Raw genomic sequence first — 17,114 nt, 5'->3', positions numbered from 1 at the left:
AGCACCATACCTAGACCCACGTGCCTGCTGTATCCCTGTAACCCCACCCAACATATTGGACACTATGGGAAAGTTTAGCATGGTCAATCCACCTAGCCTGCACAAATTTGGTCATGGGGAACATTAGCTATAAATCTTTTGTTCCATCCGAGCCAGAGAGAAAACATCAATTGGTCTTTTCGGTCTGTAAACTGTTCTCAAATTACATTCCCTTAGCTTTGGCCCACCACCCATCATAGAGCACGCTGGGCATCACCCCTGGCAGTGACCACTGGCAATGCCAGGTGGAAGTGCCAAGGAGGCTCTGGCAAGGGATAACTCTCCTCCATTGGGGTACGGGTTCCTCTAATGTGTGGTGGGTGGGGGGGTCTGTAACTCAGAACCCCGGCTTTGTCGGGGTGTTTACGGTGTGTTTGTCGGCTGTGAGATCTTCGCCAGCACTTTGAAATCAAAGAAAACGCACAATGGGCCGAAGGGCCTCTTTACATGTTGTAAAAACTCTGTGACAAGAGCTTCTCATTACCAATCTGCTGTCCGTAAAAAGCTCCTAACCTTCTGTTCTTCCTGTCAGAAGCACTATTATGTAGAAGAATTCGGGTCAGCATGGATGGATGCTGAGCTCATCCCGTGTATCTCTCAGCCAGCGCCACCTTCACGGTGTGCCCACGAGTGACCTCCCACACGGTCCAGGTTAACAGTATCTTACCTGCATCGGTCCCGATACAATCAACGATTAAACAGAGTCCAAGGGGTGTACTCTGCACCCTGTACATCTCCAGGCCATTCTGTAACACAGAGCAGAGTGTCGCAAGGAATTAATTGCACTTATATAACGCCTTTTACAACCTCAGGAAGAATTTTGCAGCCACTCTCGTGGGATTGGCACAGATTGCAATGAGGTGAATGACAAGGTACACTGCTTTACAGATGTTGGTTGAGGGATAAATGTTTGCCAGAACATGACGAGGAGAGAGCGCCCCTGCTCTTCACTAAATTCTGCCGTGCGTGAACATGGACCTGTGTTTAACATCTCATCTGAACGACGCCACCTCCGGCAGTGCAGCACTCCTTCAGTGCCGGACCCAGGAAGCAGCAAGTCTAAAAGTTGGGCTCAAAACTTTGCGAATTACTTTTTGAATCCACAAACATTCCGGCTCAGAGACCTGAAGGTTAGAGTTGGGAAGACCGAGCGCTGAGGTGGAACTGGAGCGCCAAGGGGGAGGCGGTGGGAGGGATGGGTGGTAAAGAAGAATGAATCCCTAATCCCCGCCTCACTCAGAGGGCTTGGCTCACGCTGCTCTGAGGCAGACTTGCCACCTCACACATGCAGCCCTGGAGTCCGCGGACAGGGGAACCTTGGCAGGGATATTTGCGGGTGATCCTCTTCTCGTCTTACCACCTGCCAAGGTTGCACGTCGAATTGGGATCTTCCTGCAAAAAGAGCTCCACCTACACTGTGTGGTAGTCAGTATTAGGGGTTTTACGGTACCCAGGTTGATGCTGTTAGACCATTGGTGTGGGAGGTACCTGAGACAGCAATATCATTGGTGAAGCCTGCCTGCTGGTTCCGCCCAGTAAGGCGGAGTATAAGAGTCTGTGTCTCCCTAGCAGCTGCATTCTGTACCTGCGCTGCTGGGGGAAACATCTAGTCCAATAAAGCCTTCAATTGTCATCCAATCTCGCTTCTGGAGTTATTGATCGAGCATCAATTTATTGGACGAGATTTTAAAGCATGGAGCTCCGAATCAAGCCAGAGTGCCTGCAACTCAGCCCCCACCCGGCAAACTCAGCGGCAACCTTCAAACACTGGCTGGCGTGCTTCAACGGATACCTCAGGACGGCCACAACTACGCCCACGGAGGACCAGAAGATGCAAGTTCTTCATTCGAAGGTGAGCCCCGGGATCTACACCCTCATCGAGGACGCAGACGATTTCGAGGCCACAATGACCCTGCTGAAAGGACACTATATTCGCCCAGTAAACCAGGTCTACGCCCGACATCTGCTAGAGACGAGGCGACAAATCCCCGGGGAATCGCTGGAGGAGTTCTACCATGCACTCCTGGTGTTAGGTAGGAACTGTGACTGCCCGCAAGTTTCAGCCAGCGACCACACAGAACTTTTGATCCGGGACGCACTCGTTGCAGGTATGCTGTCCTCCCAAATCCGCCAGCGACAGCTAGAAAAAGAGACACTAGGCCTCAAGGAGGCACGGGTCCTTGCTAGCTCCCTGGATGTGGCCTCCCAAAACGCCCGCGCTTACGTAACCGACCGTGCGGCGACCCCATGGGCAGCGTGGAACCCCCCCCACGGCCGACTCCGATGCATCCCCCATAAGCTTGTGCTGCGCGACTACCAGGCAACCCCGGGGGGGCCCCCGCTTCTATTTTTGCGGGCAAGCCAAGCACCCCCGGCAGCGCTGCCCGGCCCGATCCTCCACCTGCAACTGGTGGGGCAAAGAGGGCCATTTTGTGGCGGTATGCCAGGCCAGGGCGGTCGCCGCGGTCTCCGGGGGCGAACCGGGACCGCCACTCCAACTCTCTCCACGAGCCACGTGCGGCCAGCGGGCACCGCCATCTTCCTGTTCCAGAGCCACGTGCGGGCCCCGGGCCCCGCCATCTTGTTCCCCAGGGACTACGTGCGACAGATGGGCACCGCCATCTTGCACACCCCCAGCTATGTGCGACCAGTGGGCGCCGCCATCTTGGCTGGTGTCTCAGGACCCCGATTTGGATGACCACACACCGCCCGAGGAAAACCTCCAACTTTTGCCACGACTTGCCTCGGTGACCCTGGACCAGTCTCAGCCCCGAACGCTTTCGACCGCGACGACGACCATGCTCATCAATGGGCACAAAACATCCTGCTTGATCGACTCCGGGAGCACAGAGAGCTTCATACACCCCAACACGGTAAGGCGCTGTTCTCTCCCCATCCACTCAGTTAATCAAAAAATCTCCCTGGCCACCGGGTCTCACTCTGTAGAGATCAACGGGTTCTGCGTAGCGAACCTCACGGTGCAGGGAAGGGAATTAAAAAATTTCCGCCTCTACGTCCTCCCTCACCTCTGCGCTGCCACGCTCCCAGGGCTAGATTTCCAATGTAACCTCCAGAGTTTAACCTTTAAATTCGGCGGCCCTATACCCCCCCTCACTGTCTGCAGCCCCGCGACCCTCAAGGTCGATCCGCCTTCCCTTTTTGCGAACCTCACCCCGGATTGCAAACCCGTCGCCACCAGGAGCAGACGGTACGTCCAGCGGTTACTGAAGGAAGGTATTATTGAGGCTAGCAACAGTCCCTGGAGAGCTCAGGTAGTGGTTGTAAAGACCGGGGAGAAGCATAGGATGGTCATTGATTATAGTCAGACCATCAACAGGTATACGCAGCTTGACGCGTACCCTCTCCCCCGCATATCTGATCTGGTCAATCAGATTGCACAATACAAGGTCTTTTCCACAGTGGATCTAAAATCCGCCTACCACCAGCTCCCCATCCACCCTAGCGACCGCAAATACACTGCATTCGAAGCAGATGGGCGGCTATACCACTTCCTAAGGGTTCCCTTCGGTGTCACAAATGGAGTCATAGAATTTACAGTGCAGAAGGACGCCATTCGGCCCATCGAGTCTGCACCGGCTCTTGGAATGAGCACCCTACCCAAGGTGAACACCTCCACCCTATCCCCATAACCCAGTAACCCCACCCAACATTAAGGGCAATTTTGGACACTAAGGGCAATTTATCATGGCCAATCCACTAACCTGCACATCTTTGGACTGTGGGAGGAAACCGGAGCACCCGGAGGAAACCCACGCACACACGGGGAGGATGTGCAGACTCCGCACAGACAGTAATCCAAGCCAGAATCGGACCTGGGACCCTGGAGCTGTGAAGCAATTGTGCTATCCACAAGGCTCCGTGCTGCCCCTCGTCTCGTTCTTCCAACGGGAGATGGACCGAATGGTTGACCGGTATGGTTTGCGGGCCACGTTTCCGTACCTCGATAACGTCACCATCTGCTGCCACGACCAGCAGGACCACGACACCAACCTCCGAAAATTCCTCCATACCGCAAAAATCCTTAATCGAACCTACAAGGACAAATGCGTGTTCAACACCGACCGTCTAGCCATCCTCGGCCAAGTAGTGCATGATGGAGTTATAGGTCCAGATCCCGAACGCATGCGCCCCCTCGTGGAGTTTCCCCTCCCCCACTGCTCCAAGGCCCTGAAACACTGCCTGAGATATTTTTCATTTTATGCCCAGTGGATCCCCAACTATGCGGACAAGGCCCGCCCACTAATTCAATCCACGATTTTTCCCGTCGGCAGTGGCCTGCTAGGCCTTCAGCCGCATCAAAGCGGACATTGCAAAGGCCACGATGCACGCAATCGATGAATCCCTTCCCTTCCAAGTTGAGAGCGACGCGTGCGACGTAGCTCTGGCGGCCACTCTCAACCAAGCGGGCCGACCCGTGGCCTTCTTCTCACGTACCCTCCACGCTTCAGAATTCCGCCATTCCTCAGTTGAAAAGGAGGCCCAGGCCATAGTAGAAGCTGTGCGGCACTGAAGGCATTACCTGGCCGGCAGGAGATTCACGCCTCTCACTGACCAACGGTCGGTAGCTTTCATGTTCGATATTGCACAGTGGGGCAAGATAAAGAACGATAAGATCTTGCGGTGGAGGATCGAGCTCTCCACCTACAACTATGAGATCCTGTATCGTCCCGGGAAGCTAAACGAGCCTCCTGATGCCCTGTCCCGCGGCACATGTGCCAACGCACAAGTGGACCGCCTCCGAGCCCTCCACGAGGACCTCTGCCATCCGGGGGTCACTCGATTCTTCCATTTCATGAGGACCCGCAACCTGCCCTACCCCATCGAGGTGGTCAGGACCGCCACCAGGAACTGCCAAACCTGCGCGGAGTGCAAACCGCACTTCTACCGGCCAGAGAAAGCGCACCTGATAAAGGCTTCCCGTCCCTTTGAACGCCTCAGTATGGACTTCAAAGGCCCCTTCCCCTCCACCGACCGCAACACGTACTTCCTGAACGTGATTGACGAGTACTCCGGTTCCCATTCGCCATCCCCTGCCCCGACATGACCGCAGCCACTGTCAAAAAAGCCCTCCACAGTATCTTTACAATGTTCGGGTTCCCCACCTACATACACAGCGATGGGGGTCCTCCTTTATGAGCGACGAACTGCGTCAATTCCTGCTCCGCAAGGGCATCGCCTCGAGCAGGACGACCAGTTACAACCCCCGGGGAAACGGACAGGTAGAGAGGGAGAACGGAACGTTTTGGAAGACCGTTCTACTGGCCCTACGGTCCAGGAATCTCCCAGTCTCCCGCTGGCAGGAGGTCCTTCCGGATGCTCTCCACTCCATCCGATCACTGCTGTGTACCACGACCAACCAAACCCCTCACGAACGTCTCCTTGTCTTCCCCAGGAAGTCCTCCTCTGGGACCTCGCTCCCAACCTGGCTGGCAGCTCCTGGACCCATTCTGCTCCGCAAACACATGCGGGCGCACAAGTCAGACCCATTGGTCGAGAGGGTCCACCTCCTTCACGCTAACCCTCAATACGCCTACGTGGGGGACCCCGACGGCCGACAGGATACGGTCTCCCTCCGGGACCTGGTGCCCACTGGGTCCCCACCCCCACCACCAACCCCACCCTCCCTCCCACCGGTGCACCTCACAGCCGCCCCCTTCCCAGGTGGATCGGTTCTCCCACTGGTCCCATCTAGGGGTGATGAAGCTGCCGAAGAAGCCAAAGCCACGCTCCTGGAGCCACGGATGCCCGAGCCGGCGCCTGCATCACCGCCGAAACTGCAACGATCACAGAGGACGACCAGGGCCCCCGAACGACTAATTGCTTCATTTTGAATGTAAATAAATACTGTAAATAGTTGCAACATGTAACGAGGCAAAACACTGTACTAATGTATACCGGGTACCACCATAACCTCAACCTCTACCACTGTATAACGCAAGACCACCACCCCCTCCGGACTCTTTTTTTTTAAACAGGGGGTGAATGTGGTAGTCGGTATTATGGGTATTACGGTACACAGGTTGATGCTGTAAGACCATTGGTGTGGGAGGTACCTGAGACAGGAAGATCATTGGTGAAGCCTGCCTGCTGGTTCCGCCCAGTAAGGCGGAGTATAAGAGTCTGTGTCTCCCTAGCAGCTGCATTCTGTACCTGCGCTGCTGGGGGAAACATCTAGTCCAATAAAGCCTTCAATTGTCATCCAATCTCACTTCTGGAGTTATTGATCGAGCATCACACTGTCCCTGGACGTGATCCTCCTCCCGTCTCCAACCCTCCTTCCCCTGCTTGATATTCCCCCCACCCACCACACACACACACACACACACACACACACACGTGCACTGCATTCAACATTGATTCACCTTCCCTTGACAGGTGTGAACACCTCCCCCAGCCCATCAATGAGTGTCTTCTCTCACCTGTGGAGCTGCATATCCTGTTGCTGCAGCCTGGGCCAATTCTCCCACCGGGTTACTCAATGTCTCTGAATGATGCTCTGCAGCTGCAGGGTAAGAGTGGATATGGGTGAGTGGAGCAGCTAATCCCACTTTGTAATTAACTCTTCAGTCAATCCCCAAATCCCAGTTAAATGGGGAATAAAGCTAGACTGTCCTTGAGGTGGCCGAGATTGTTTCGGAAGGAGATTCTGCTCCAATCACTAGAGGTGGCAGTGGCAGAGCATGTTGACATCACTGCCGACTGAACAGTGGGTCAAAACCTGCCAGGCTAAGACTGAGAGAGTCTGAAGCTTCACTCTGTGGTCCCAACTAAAAGGTCAGGTATTCTCCCCATTTCAGGTTCTGTGCAATTTCATAATTACTTCATTAGCCAGTGTGCAATCGGTATGTGGATGGGATTTGCTCATCTGGCCCCAAGGGGTGATTGGAGCACAGGAGATAGGCCAACATCACAGCACAGAGGCTCCTAAGCCATTGTGTAGTTCTCTCTCAGGACACAACCCTCAAAGCCTTAAATTCTAAATAGAGCTTACAATCCTGAATTATAACACAGGGGTTGCTAAAAGGCAACAACTGCTATAGACCAGGTACAGAGATTATGTCATGATTCAGTTTGTGTTACTTACACGAGGCAAATGATGATCTTCGGAAGTTTGAGTGAACAGGGTATCTCAATAATTGACTGGTGTGACAGCCTGCAAACGCTGGCAGCAGAGTGCTCACCGGCTGGAGGTGAGAATGACAGCGACATAAAGATTGGCAGAAACCCTCACACAGCCGCGGCTTTCCCACCAGTACACACACCTCTTAATCACACACACACATACACATCCTCACCCCGCTAACCACACCGGCACATACAACACAGGCACACTCCCCCACTAACTACGCACAGGCCCCCCACTAACTACGCACAGGCCCCCCACTAACTACGCACAGGCCCCCCACTCGCTACGAAAAGGCTCCCCCACTCGCTACGAAAAGGCTCCCCCACCCGCTACGCACAGGCCCCCCACTCGCTACGCACAGGCTCCCCACTCGCTACGAAAAGGCTCCCCCACTCGCTACGAAAAGGCTCCCCCACTCGCTACGCACAGGCCCCCCACTCGTTACGCAAAGGCTCCCCACTCGCTACGCAAAGGCTCCCCCACTCGCTACGCAAAGGCTCCCCCACTCGCTACGCAAAGGCTCCCCCACTCGCTACGCACAGGCCAGCCACTCGCTACGCACAGGCTCCCCACTCGCTACGCAAAGGTTCCCCACTCGCTACGCAAAGGCTCCCCCACTCGCTACGCAAAGGCTCCCCCACTCGCTACGCACAGGCCAGCCACTCCCTACGCACAGGCTCCCCACTCGCTACGCAAAGGTTCCCCACTCGCTACGCAAAGGCTCCCCCACTCGCTACGCAAAGGTTCCCCACTCGCTACGCACAGGCCCCCCACTCGCTACGCACAGGCTCCCCACTCGCTACGCACAGGCCCCCCACTCGCTACGAAAAGGCTCCCCCACTCGCTACGCAAAGGCTCCCCACTCGCTACGCAAACGCTGCCCCACTCGCTACGCACAGGCCCCCCACTCGCTACGCAAAGGTTCCCCACTCGCTACGCAAACGCTCCCCCACTCGCTACGCACAGGCCCCCCACTCGCTAGGCACAGGCCCCCCACTCGCTACGCACAGGCCCCACACTCGCTACCCAAAGGCTCCCCCACTCACTACGCACAGGCCCCTCACTCGCTACCCAAAGGCTCCCCCACTCGCTACGCACAGGCCCCCCACTCGCTACGCACAGGCTCCCCACTCGCTACGCACAGGCTCCCCACTCGCTACGCACAGGCCCCCCACTCGCTACGCAAAGGCTCCCCCACTCGCTACGCAAAGGCCCCCCACTCGCTACCCAAAGGCTCCCCACTCGCTACGCACAGGCCCCCCACTCGCTACGCACAGACCCCCACTCGCTACGCAAAGGCTCCCCCACTCGCTACGCACAGGCTCCCCACTCGCTACGCAAAGGCTCCCCCACTCGCTACGCAAAGGCTCCCCCACTCGCTACGCACAGGCTCCCCACTCGTTACGCAAAGGCTCCCCCACTCGCTACGCACAGGCCCCCCACTCGCTACGCAAAGGCTCCCCCACTCGCTACGCACAGGCCCCCCACTCGCTATGAAAAGGCTCCCCCACTCGCTACGCACAGGCCCCCCACTCGCTATGAAAAGGCTCCCCCACTCGCTACGCACAGGCCCCCCACTCACTACGCAAAGGCTCCCCACTCGCTACGCAAAGGCTCCCCACTCGCTGCCCAAAGGCTCCCCACTCGCTACGCAAAGGCTCCCCACTCACTACGCAAAGGCTCCCCCACTCGCTACGCAAAGGCTCCCCACTCGCGACGAAAAGGCTCCCCCACTCGCTGCGCAAAAGGTCCCCACTCGCTACGCAAAGGCTCCCCCACTCGCTACGCAAAAGGTCCCCACTCGCTACGCACAGGCCCCCCACTCGCTACGCACAGGCCCCCCACTCGCTACGCAAAGGCTCCCCCACTCGCTGCGCAAAGGCTCCCCACTCGCAACGCAAAGGCTCCCCCACTCGCTACGCACAGGCCCCCCACTCACTACGCAAAGGCTCCCCCACTCACTACGCAAAGGCTCCCCCACTCGCTACGCAAAGGCTCCCCACTCGCGACGAAAAGGCTCCCCACTCGCTACGCAAAGGCTCCCCACTCGCGACGAAAAGGCTCCCCACTCGCTACGCAAAGGCTCCCCCACTCGCTAGGCACAGGCCCCCCACTCGCTACGCAAAGGCTCCCCCACTCGCTACGCAAAGGCCCCCCACTCGCTACGCAAAGGCTCCCTACTCGCTACGCAAAGGCTCCCCCACTCGCTACGCAAAGGCTCCCTACTCGCTGCCCAAAGGCTCCCAACTCGCTACGCAAAGGCTCCCTACTCGCTACGCAAAGGCTCCCTACTCGCTACGCAAAGGCTCCCCCACTCGCTACGCAAAGGCTCCCTACTCGCTGCCCAAAGGCTCCCCACTCGCTACGCAAAGGCTCCCTACTCGCTACGCAAAGGCTCCCCCACTCGCTACGCAAAGGCTTCCTACTCGCTACGCAAAGGCTCCCCACTCGCTACGCAAACGCTCCCCCACTCGCTACGCACAGGCCCCCCACTCGCTACGCAAAGGTTCCCCACTCGCTACGCAAAGGCTCCCCACTCGCTACGCACAGGCCCCCCACTCGCTACGCAAAGGCTCCCCCACTCGCTACGCACAGGCCCCCCACTCGCTGCCCAAAGGCTCCCCACTCGCTACGCAAAGGCTCCCCCACTCGCTACGCAAAGGCTTCCTACTCGCTACGCAAAGGCTCCCTACTCGCTACGCAAAGGCTCCCCCACTCGCTACGCAAAGGCTCCCTACCCGCTACGCAAAGGCTCCCCCACTCGCTACGAAAAGGCTCCCCCACTCGCTACGCACACTGCCCCACTCACTACATAGACACACTCCCTCACTCACTACACACACTCTCCCACTCACTACACACACACACTCTCCCACTCACTACATACACAAACTCCCCCACTCACTACACACACTCCCTCACTCACTACACACACTCTCCCACTCACTACGCACACACACTCTCCCACTCACTACACACACTCCCCTACTCGCTACATACACACACCCTCACTCACTACACACCCTCTCCCACTCACTACACACACACTCTCCCACTCACTACGCACACACTCTCCCACTCACGACACACATTCCCCTACTCACTACATACACACTCCCTCACTCACTGCACACACTCTCCCACTCACTACGCACACACTCCCACTCACTACACACTCCCCTACTCACTACATACACACTCCCTCACTCACTACACACACTCCCCCACTCACTACACACTCTCCCACTCACTACACACACACTCTCCCACTCACTACGCACACACTCTCCCACTCACTACACACTCCCCTACTCACTACATACACACTCCCTCACTCACTACACTCTACCACTCACTAAGCACACACTCTCCCACTCACTACACACTCCCCTACTCACTACATACACACTCCCTCACTCACTACACTCTACCACTCACTAAGCACACACTCTCCCACTCACTACACACTCCCTCACTCACTACACACACTCTCCCACTCACTACGCACACACTCTCCCACTCACTACACACTCCCCTACTCACTACATACACACTCCCTCACTCACTACACACACTCTCCCACTCACTACACACTCCCTCACTCACTACACACACTCTCCCACTCACTACGCACACACTCTCCCACTCACTACACACTCCCCTACTCACTACATACACACTCCCTCACTCACTACACTCTCCCACTCACTACGCACACACACTCTCCCACTCACGACACACTCCCTCACTCACTACACACTCCCACTTACTACGCACACACACACTCTCCCACTCACTACATACACACTCCCTACACATACTCCCCCACTTACTACACACTCTCCTACTCACTACACACACTCTCCCACTCACTACATACACACTCCCTCACTCACTACACACACTCTCCCACTCACTACACACACACTCTCCCACTCACTACACACACTCTCCCACTCACTACGCGCACACACTCCCACTCACTACACTCCCCTACTCACTACATACTCACTCCCTCACTCACTACACACACTCCCCCACTCACTACACACACTCTCCCACTCACTACACACTCCCTCACTCACTACGCACACACTCTCCCCACTCACTACACACACTCTCCCACTCACTACACACACACTCTCCCACTCACTACACACACTCCCTCACTCACTACACACTCTCCCACTCACTACGCACACACACTCCCACTCACTACACACTCCCCTACTCACTACACACTCCCCTACTCACTACATACTCACTCCCTCACTCACTACACACACTCCCCCACTCACTACACACACTCTCCCACTCACTACACACACTCCCTCACTCACTACACACTCTCCCACTCACTACGCACACACACTCCCACTCACTACATACTCTCCCACGCACTACACACTCCCTCACTCACTATGCGCACACACTCTGCCACTCACTACACACACTCTCCCACTCACTACGCACACACACTCTCCCCACTCACTACACACACTCCCTCACTCACTACACACACTCTCCCACTCACTACACACACACACTCTCCCACTCACTACGCACACACACTCCCACTCACTACGCACACACATACTCTCCCACTCACTACACACTCCCTCACTCACTACACATACTTTCCCACTCACTACACACACACTCTCCCACTCACTACGCATACACACTCCCACTCACTACGCACACACACACACTCCCACTCACTACGCACACACACACACTCCCACTCACTACACACACTCCCTCACTCACTACACATACTCTCCCACTCACTACGCACACACACTCTCCCACTCACTACACTCCCCTACTCACTACATACACACTCCCTCACTCACTACACACACTCCCCCACTCACTACACACACTCTCCCACTCACTACGCACACACACTCCCACTCACTACACTCCCCTACTCACTATATACTCACTCCCTCACTCACTACACACACTCCCCCACTCACTACACACACTCTCCCACTCACTACACACACTCTCCCACTCACTACACTCCCCTACTCACTACATACTCACTCCCTCACTCACTACACACACTCCCTCACTCACTACACACACACCCCCACTCACTACACACACTCTCCCACTCACTACACACACTCTCCCACTCACTACACACTCCCTCACTCACTACGCACACACACACTCTCCCACTCACTACACACACACACACGCTCCCCACTCACTACACACACTCTCCCACTCACTACGCACACACACTCCCACTCACTACACTCCCCTACTCACTACATACTCACTCCCTCACTCACTACACACACTCCCCCACTCACTACACACTCCCCTACTCACTACATACACACTCCCTCACTCACTACACACACTCCCCCACTCACTACACACTCTCCCACTCACTACACACACACTCTCCCACTCACTACGCACACACTCTCCCACTCACTACACACTCCCCTACTCACTACATACACACTCCCTCACTCACTACACTCTACCACTCACTAAGCACACACTCTCCCACTCACTACACACTCCCTCACTCACTACACACACTCTCCCACTCACTACGCACACACTCTCCCACTCACTACACACTCCCCTACTCACTACATACACACTCCCTCACTCACTACACACACTCTCCCACTCACTACACACTCCCTCACTCACTACACACACTCTCCCACTCACTACGCACACACTCTCCCACTCACTACACACTCCCCTACTCACTACATACACACTCCCTCACTCACTACACTCTCCCACTCACTACGCACACACACTCTCCCACTCACTACACACTCCCTCACTCACTACACACTCCCACTTACTACGCACACACACACTCTCCCACTCACTACATACACACTCCCTACACATACTCCCCCACTTACTACACACTCTCCTACTCACTACACACACTCTCCCACTCACTACATACACACTCCCTCACTCACTACACACACTCTCCCACTCACTACACACACACTCTCCCACTCACTACACACACTCTCCCACTCACTACGCGCACACACTCCCACTCACTACACTCCCCTACTCACTACATACTCACTCCCTCACTCACTACACACACTCCCCCACTCACTACACACACTCTCCCACTCACTACACACTCCCTCACTCACTACGCACACACACTCTCCCCACTCACTACACACACTCTCCCACTCACACACTCTCCCACTCACTACACACACTCCCTCACTCACTACACACTCTCCCACTCACTACGCACACACACTCCCACTCACTACACACTCCCCTACTCACTACGCACACACACTCCCACTCACTACACACTCCCCTACTCACTACACACTCCCCTACTCACTACATACTCACTCCCTCACTCACTACACACACTCCCCCACTCACTACACACACTCTCCCACTCACTACACACACTCCCTCACTCACTACACACTCTCCCACTCACTACGCACACACACTCCCACTCACTACACACTCTCCCACGCACTACACACTCCCTCACTCACTATGCACACACACTCTGCCACTCACTACACACACTCTCCCACTCACTACGCACACACACTCTCCCCACTCACTACACACACTCCCTCACTCACTACACACACTCTCCCACTCACTACACACACACACTCTCCCACTCACTACGCACACACACTCCCACTCACTACGCACACACATACTCTCCCACTCACTACACACTCCCTCACTCACTACACATACTTTCCCACTCACTACACACACACTCTCCCACTCACTACGCATACACACTCCCACTCACTACGCACACACACACACTCCCACTCACTACGCACACACACACACTCCCACTCACTACACACACTCCCTCACTCACTACACATACTCTCCCACTCACTACGCACACACACTCTCCCACTCACTACACTCCCCTACTCACTACATACACACTCCCTCACTCACTACACACTCCCCCACTCACTACACACACTCTCCCACTCACTACGCACACACACTCCCACTCACTACACTCCCCTACTCACTATATACTCACTCCCTCACTCACTACACACACTCCCCCACTCACTACACACACTCTCCCACTCACTACACACACTCTCCCACTCACTACACTCCCCTACTCACTACATACTCACTCCCTCACTCACTACACACACTCCCTCACTCACTACACACACACCCCCACTCACTACACACACTCTCCCACTCACTACACACACTCTCCCACTCACTACACACTCACTCACTCACTACGCACACACACACTCTCCCACTCACTACACACACACACACGCTCCCCACTCACTACACACACTCTCCCACTCACTACGCTCACACACTCCCACTCACTACACTCCCCTACTCACTACATACTCACTCCCTCACTCACTACACACACTCCCCCACTCACTACACACACTCTCCCACTCACTACACACACTCTCCCACTCACTACACTCCCCTACTCACTACATACTCACTCCCTCACTCACTACACACACTCCCTCACTCACTACACACACCCCCACTCACTACACACACTCTCCCACTCACTACACACACTCTCCCACTCACTACACACTCCCTCACTCACTACGCACACACACACTCTCCCACTCACTACACACACTCTCCCACTCACTACGCACACACACGCTCCCCACTCACTACACACACTCTCCCACTCACTACACACACACTCTCCCACTCACTACACACTCTCCCACTCACTACGCACACACACTCCCACTCACTACACACTCCCCTACTCACTACATACTCACTCCCTCACTCACTACACACACTCCCCCACTCACTACACACTCTCCCACGCACTACACACTCCCTCACTCACTACGCACACACACTCTCCCACTCACTACGCACACACACTCCCACTCACTACGCACACACACACACTCCCACTCGCTACACACACTCCCTCACTCACTACACACACTCTCCCACTCACTACGCACACACACTCTCCCACTCACTACACTCCCCTACTCACTACATACACACTCCCTCACTCACTACACACACTCCCCCACTCACTACACACACTCTCCCACTCACTACGCACACACACTCCCTCACTCACTACACACACTCTCCCACTCACTACGCACACACACTCCCCCACTCACTACACACTCCCCTACTCACTACGCACACACACTCCCTCACTCACTACACACACTCTCCCACTCACTACGCACACACACTCCCCCACTCACTACACACTCCCCTACTCACTACGCACACACACTCCCTCACTCACTACACACACTCTCCCACTCACTACGCACACACACTCCCCCACTCACTACACACTCCCCTACTCACTACGCACACACACTCCCTCACTCACTACACACACTCTCCCACTCACTACGCACACACACTCCCCCACTCACTACACACTCCCCTACTCACTACGCACACACACTCCCTCACTCACTACACACACTCTCCCACTCACTACGCACACACACTCCCCCACACTTCTATTTTCAGCAAATACACTCACCGCTAACCACACAGACACATTTTTACCAACTCAATTGAGTACTGGTTCTGACATAAATCACCCTCTCGATTATTAAAGATTGGGTGAGGGTCAGCATAATGAGAAAGAGATTGAAAAGTGTGGCTGGAAGGCTAAAACTATGTCCATTTATTTTTAAACATTTCCAAGGCGCTGCTGGTTGAGCACTGTTAGAGATACTCACCCGGTTTCGTTCCACATTTTCTGGGCCAATTCCCAGCTCCCGACAGGGAACAGAAATTGGGATAACATTCTGATACGCATCAGATCTTCGCGTGGAATGAGCTCCTGGAGCTGAGGAGAAGAGAGATTACAAACAGTAACATCACTAACAACATAAATGCCTCTAACTCCCTCGAACCAATCAAACCCCAGCAATAGCATTTAACTCCCTCTAGCTAATCTAGCCTCTGAAATAACCTGTAGCTTCCTCTAATCCGTCTAACCTAGAAATATGAGGAAGCCATTTTGCCACTTGGGCGTGTTCCACCAGTCAGTGAGGTTACAGGCCTGTGTATACTCCACCTTCGTCCCATATTCTTCAATAGCTTTGTTGACAAACTCTCTCCATCCTGGGTTTAAAGCTATATAGTGACTGTATAAATTACCACATCTTTTGCATGAAGAAGTGTTTCTTAATTTCTTTCCTGAAAGTTTGGCCCATTTTTTAATGATGCTTCCTGACCCCAGACTCCTCAACTAGTGGAAAAGTGACTCTCTATCTACACTATTTCTTGAAAAGTTCAATTAAAGGATTATCCTTTAACCTTCTGAACTCCAGGAAACCCTATTTTGTGTGATCTCTCCTCTTCAACCCTTGCAATCCAGTTATCATTCTGGTAAATCCTCACTGCATTCCCTCGAAGGACAATATAGCCGTCCTCAGACTGAACAGGACTGAACACAATAACTCCAGGTGTGGCCGAACTAAGCTTTGTATACCTGAAGCATGACTTCTGCTCTCTTGTATTCTCTCCAGATATAAAGGCCGACATTTCATCAGCCTTTCTTTTTTTTTAAATAAATTTAGAGTACCCAATTCATGTATTCCAATTAAGGGGCAATTTAGCGTGGCCAATCCACCTACCCTGCACATCTTTGGGTTGTGGGGGTGAAACCCACGCAAACACGGGGAGAATGTGCAAACTCCACGCGGACAGTGACCCAGAGTCGGGATCGAACCAGGGACCTCAGCGCCGTGAGGCAACTATGCTAACCACTGCACCACCCTGCTGCCCTGATCATCAGCCTTTCTGATTAGTTTCTCTATCTGTTCATTGCATTTTTTTTTAAAATATATTTTATTGACACATTTATATATATTTACACATCAAAGACAATCACAAAATA

The 17,114-nt window shown here is 54.6% G+C and overlaps 1 protein-coding gene across 4 annotated transcripts in view; it reads right to left on the bottom strand.

Annotated features, from left to right (window-relative positions):
* LOC140394342 (CASP8 and FADD-like apoptosis regulator) overlaps positions 1-17,114 on the bottom strand; it is an 80,721-nt gene that overhangs the window by 22,147 nt on the left and 41,460 nt on the right. For all 4 annotated transcript variants that reach the window (XM_072481557.1, XM_072481544.1, XM_072481562.1 and 1 more), the window contains exons 6-9: positions 15,949-16,058; positions 7,145-7,244; positions 6,480-6,562; positions 707-785 (exon numbers count right to left, since the gene is read on the bottom strand). In XM_072481557.1, coding sequence (XP_072337658.1) covers positions 707-785; positions 6,480-6,562; positions 7,145-7,244; positions 15,949-16,058 — 372 coding nt within the window. The remainder of the gene's footprint in view (positions 1-706; positions 786-6,479; positions 6,563-7,144; positions 7,245-15,948; positions 16,059-17,114) is intronic.

Source organism: Scyliorhinus torazame, chromosome 2 (genome assembly GCF_047496885.1).
Source record: "Scyliorhinus torazame isolate Kashiwa2021f chromosome 2, sScyTor2.1, whole genome shotgun sequence".
NCBI classification, from domain to species: Eukaryota; Metazoa; Chordata; class Chondrichthyes; order Carcharhiniformes; family Scyliorhinidae; genus Scyliorhinus; species Scyliorhinus torazame.
The sequence above is the reverse complement of the archived record's forward strand: the minus strand, read 5'-3'. Positions and strand labels throughout refer to the sequence as shown.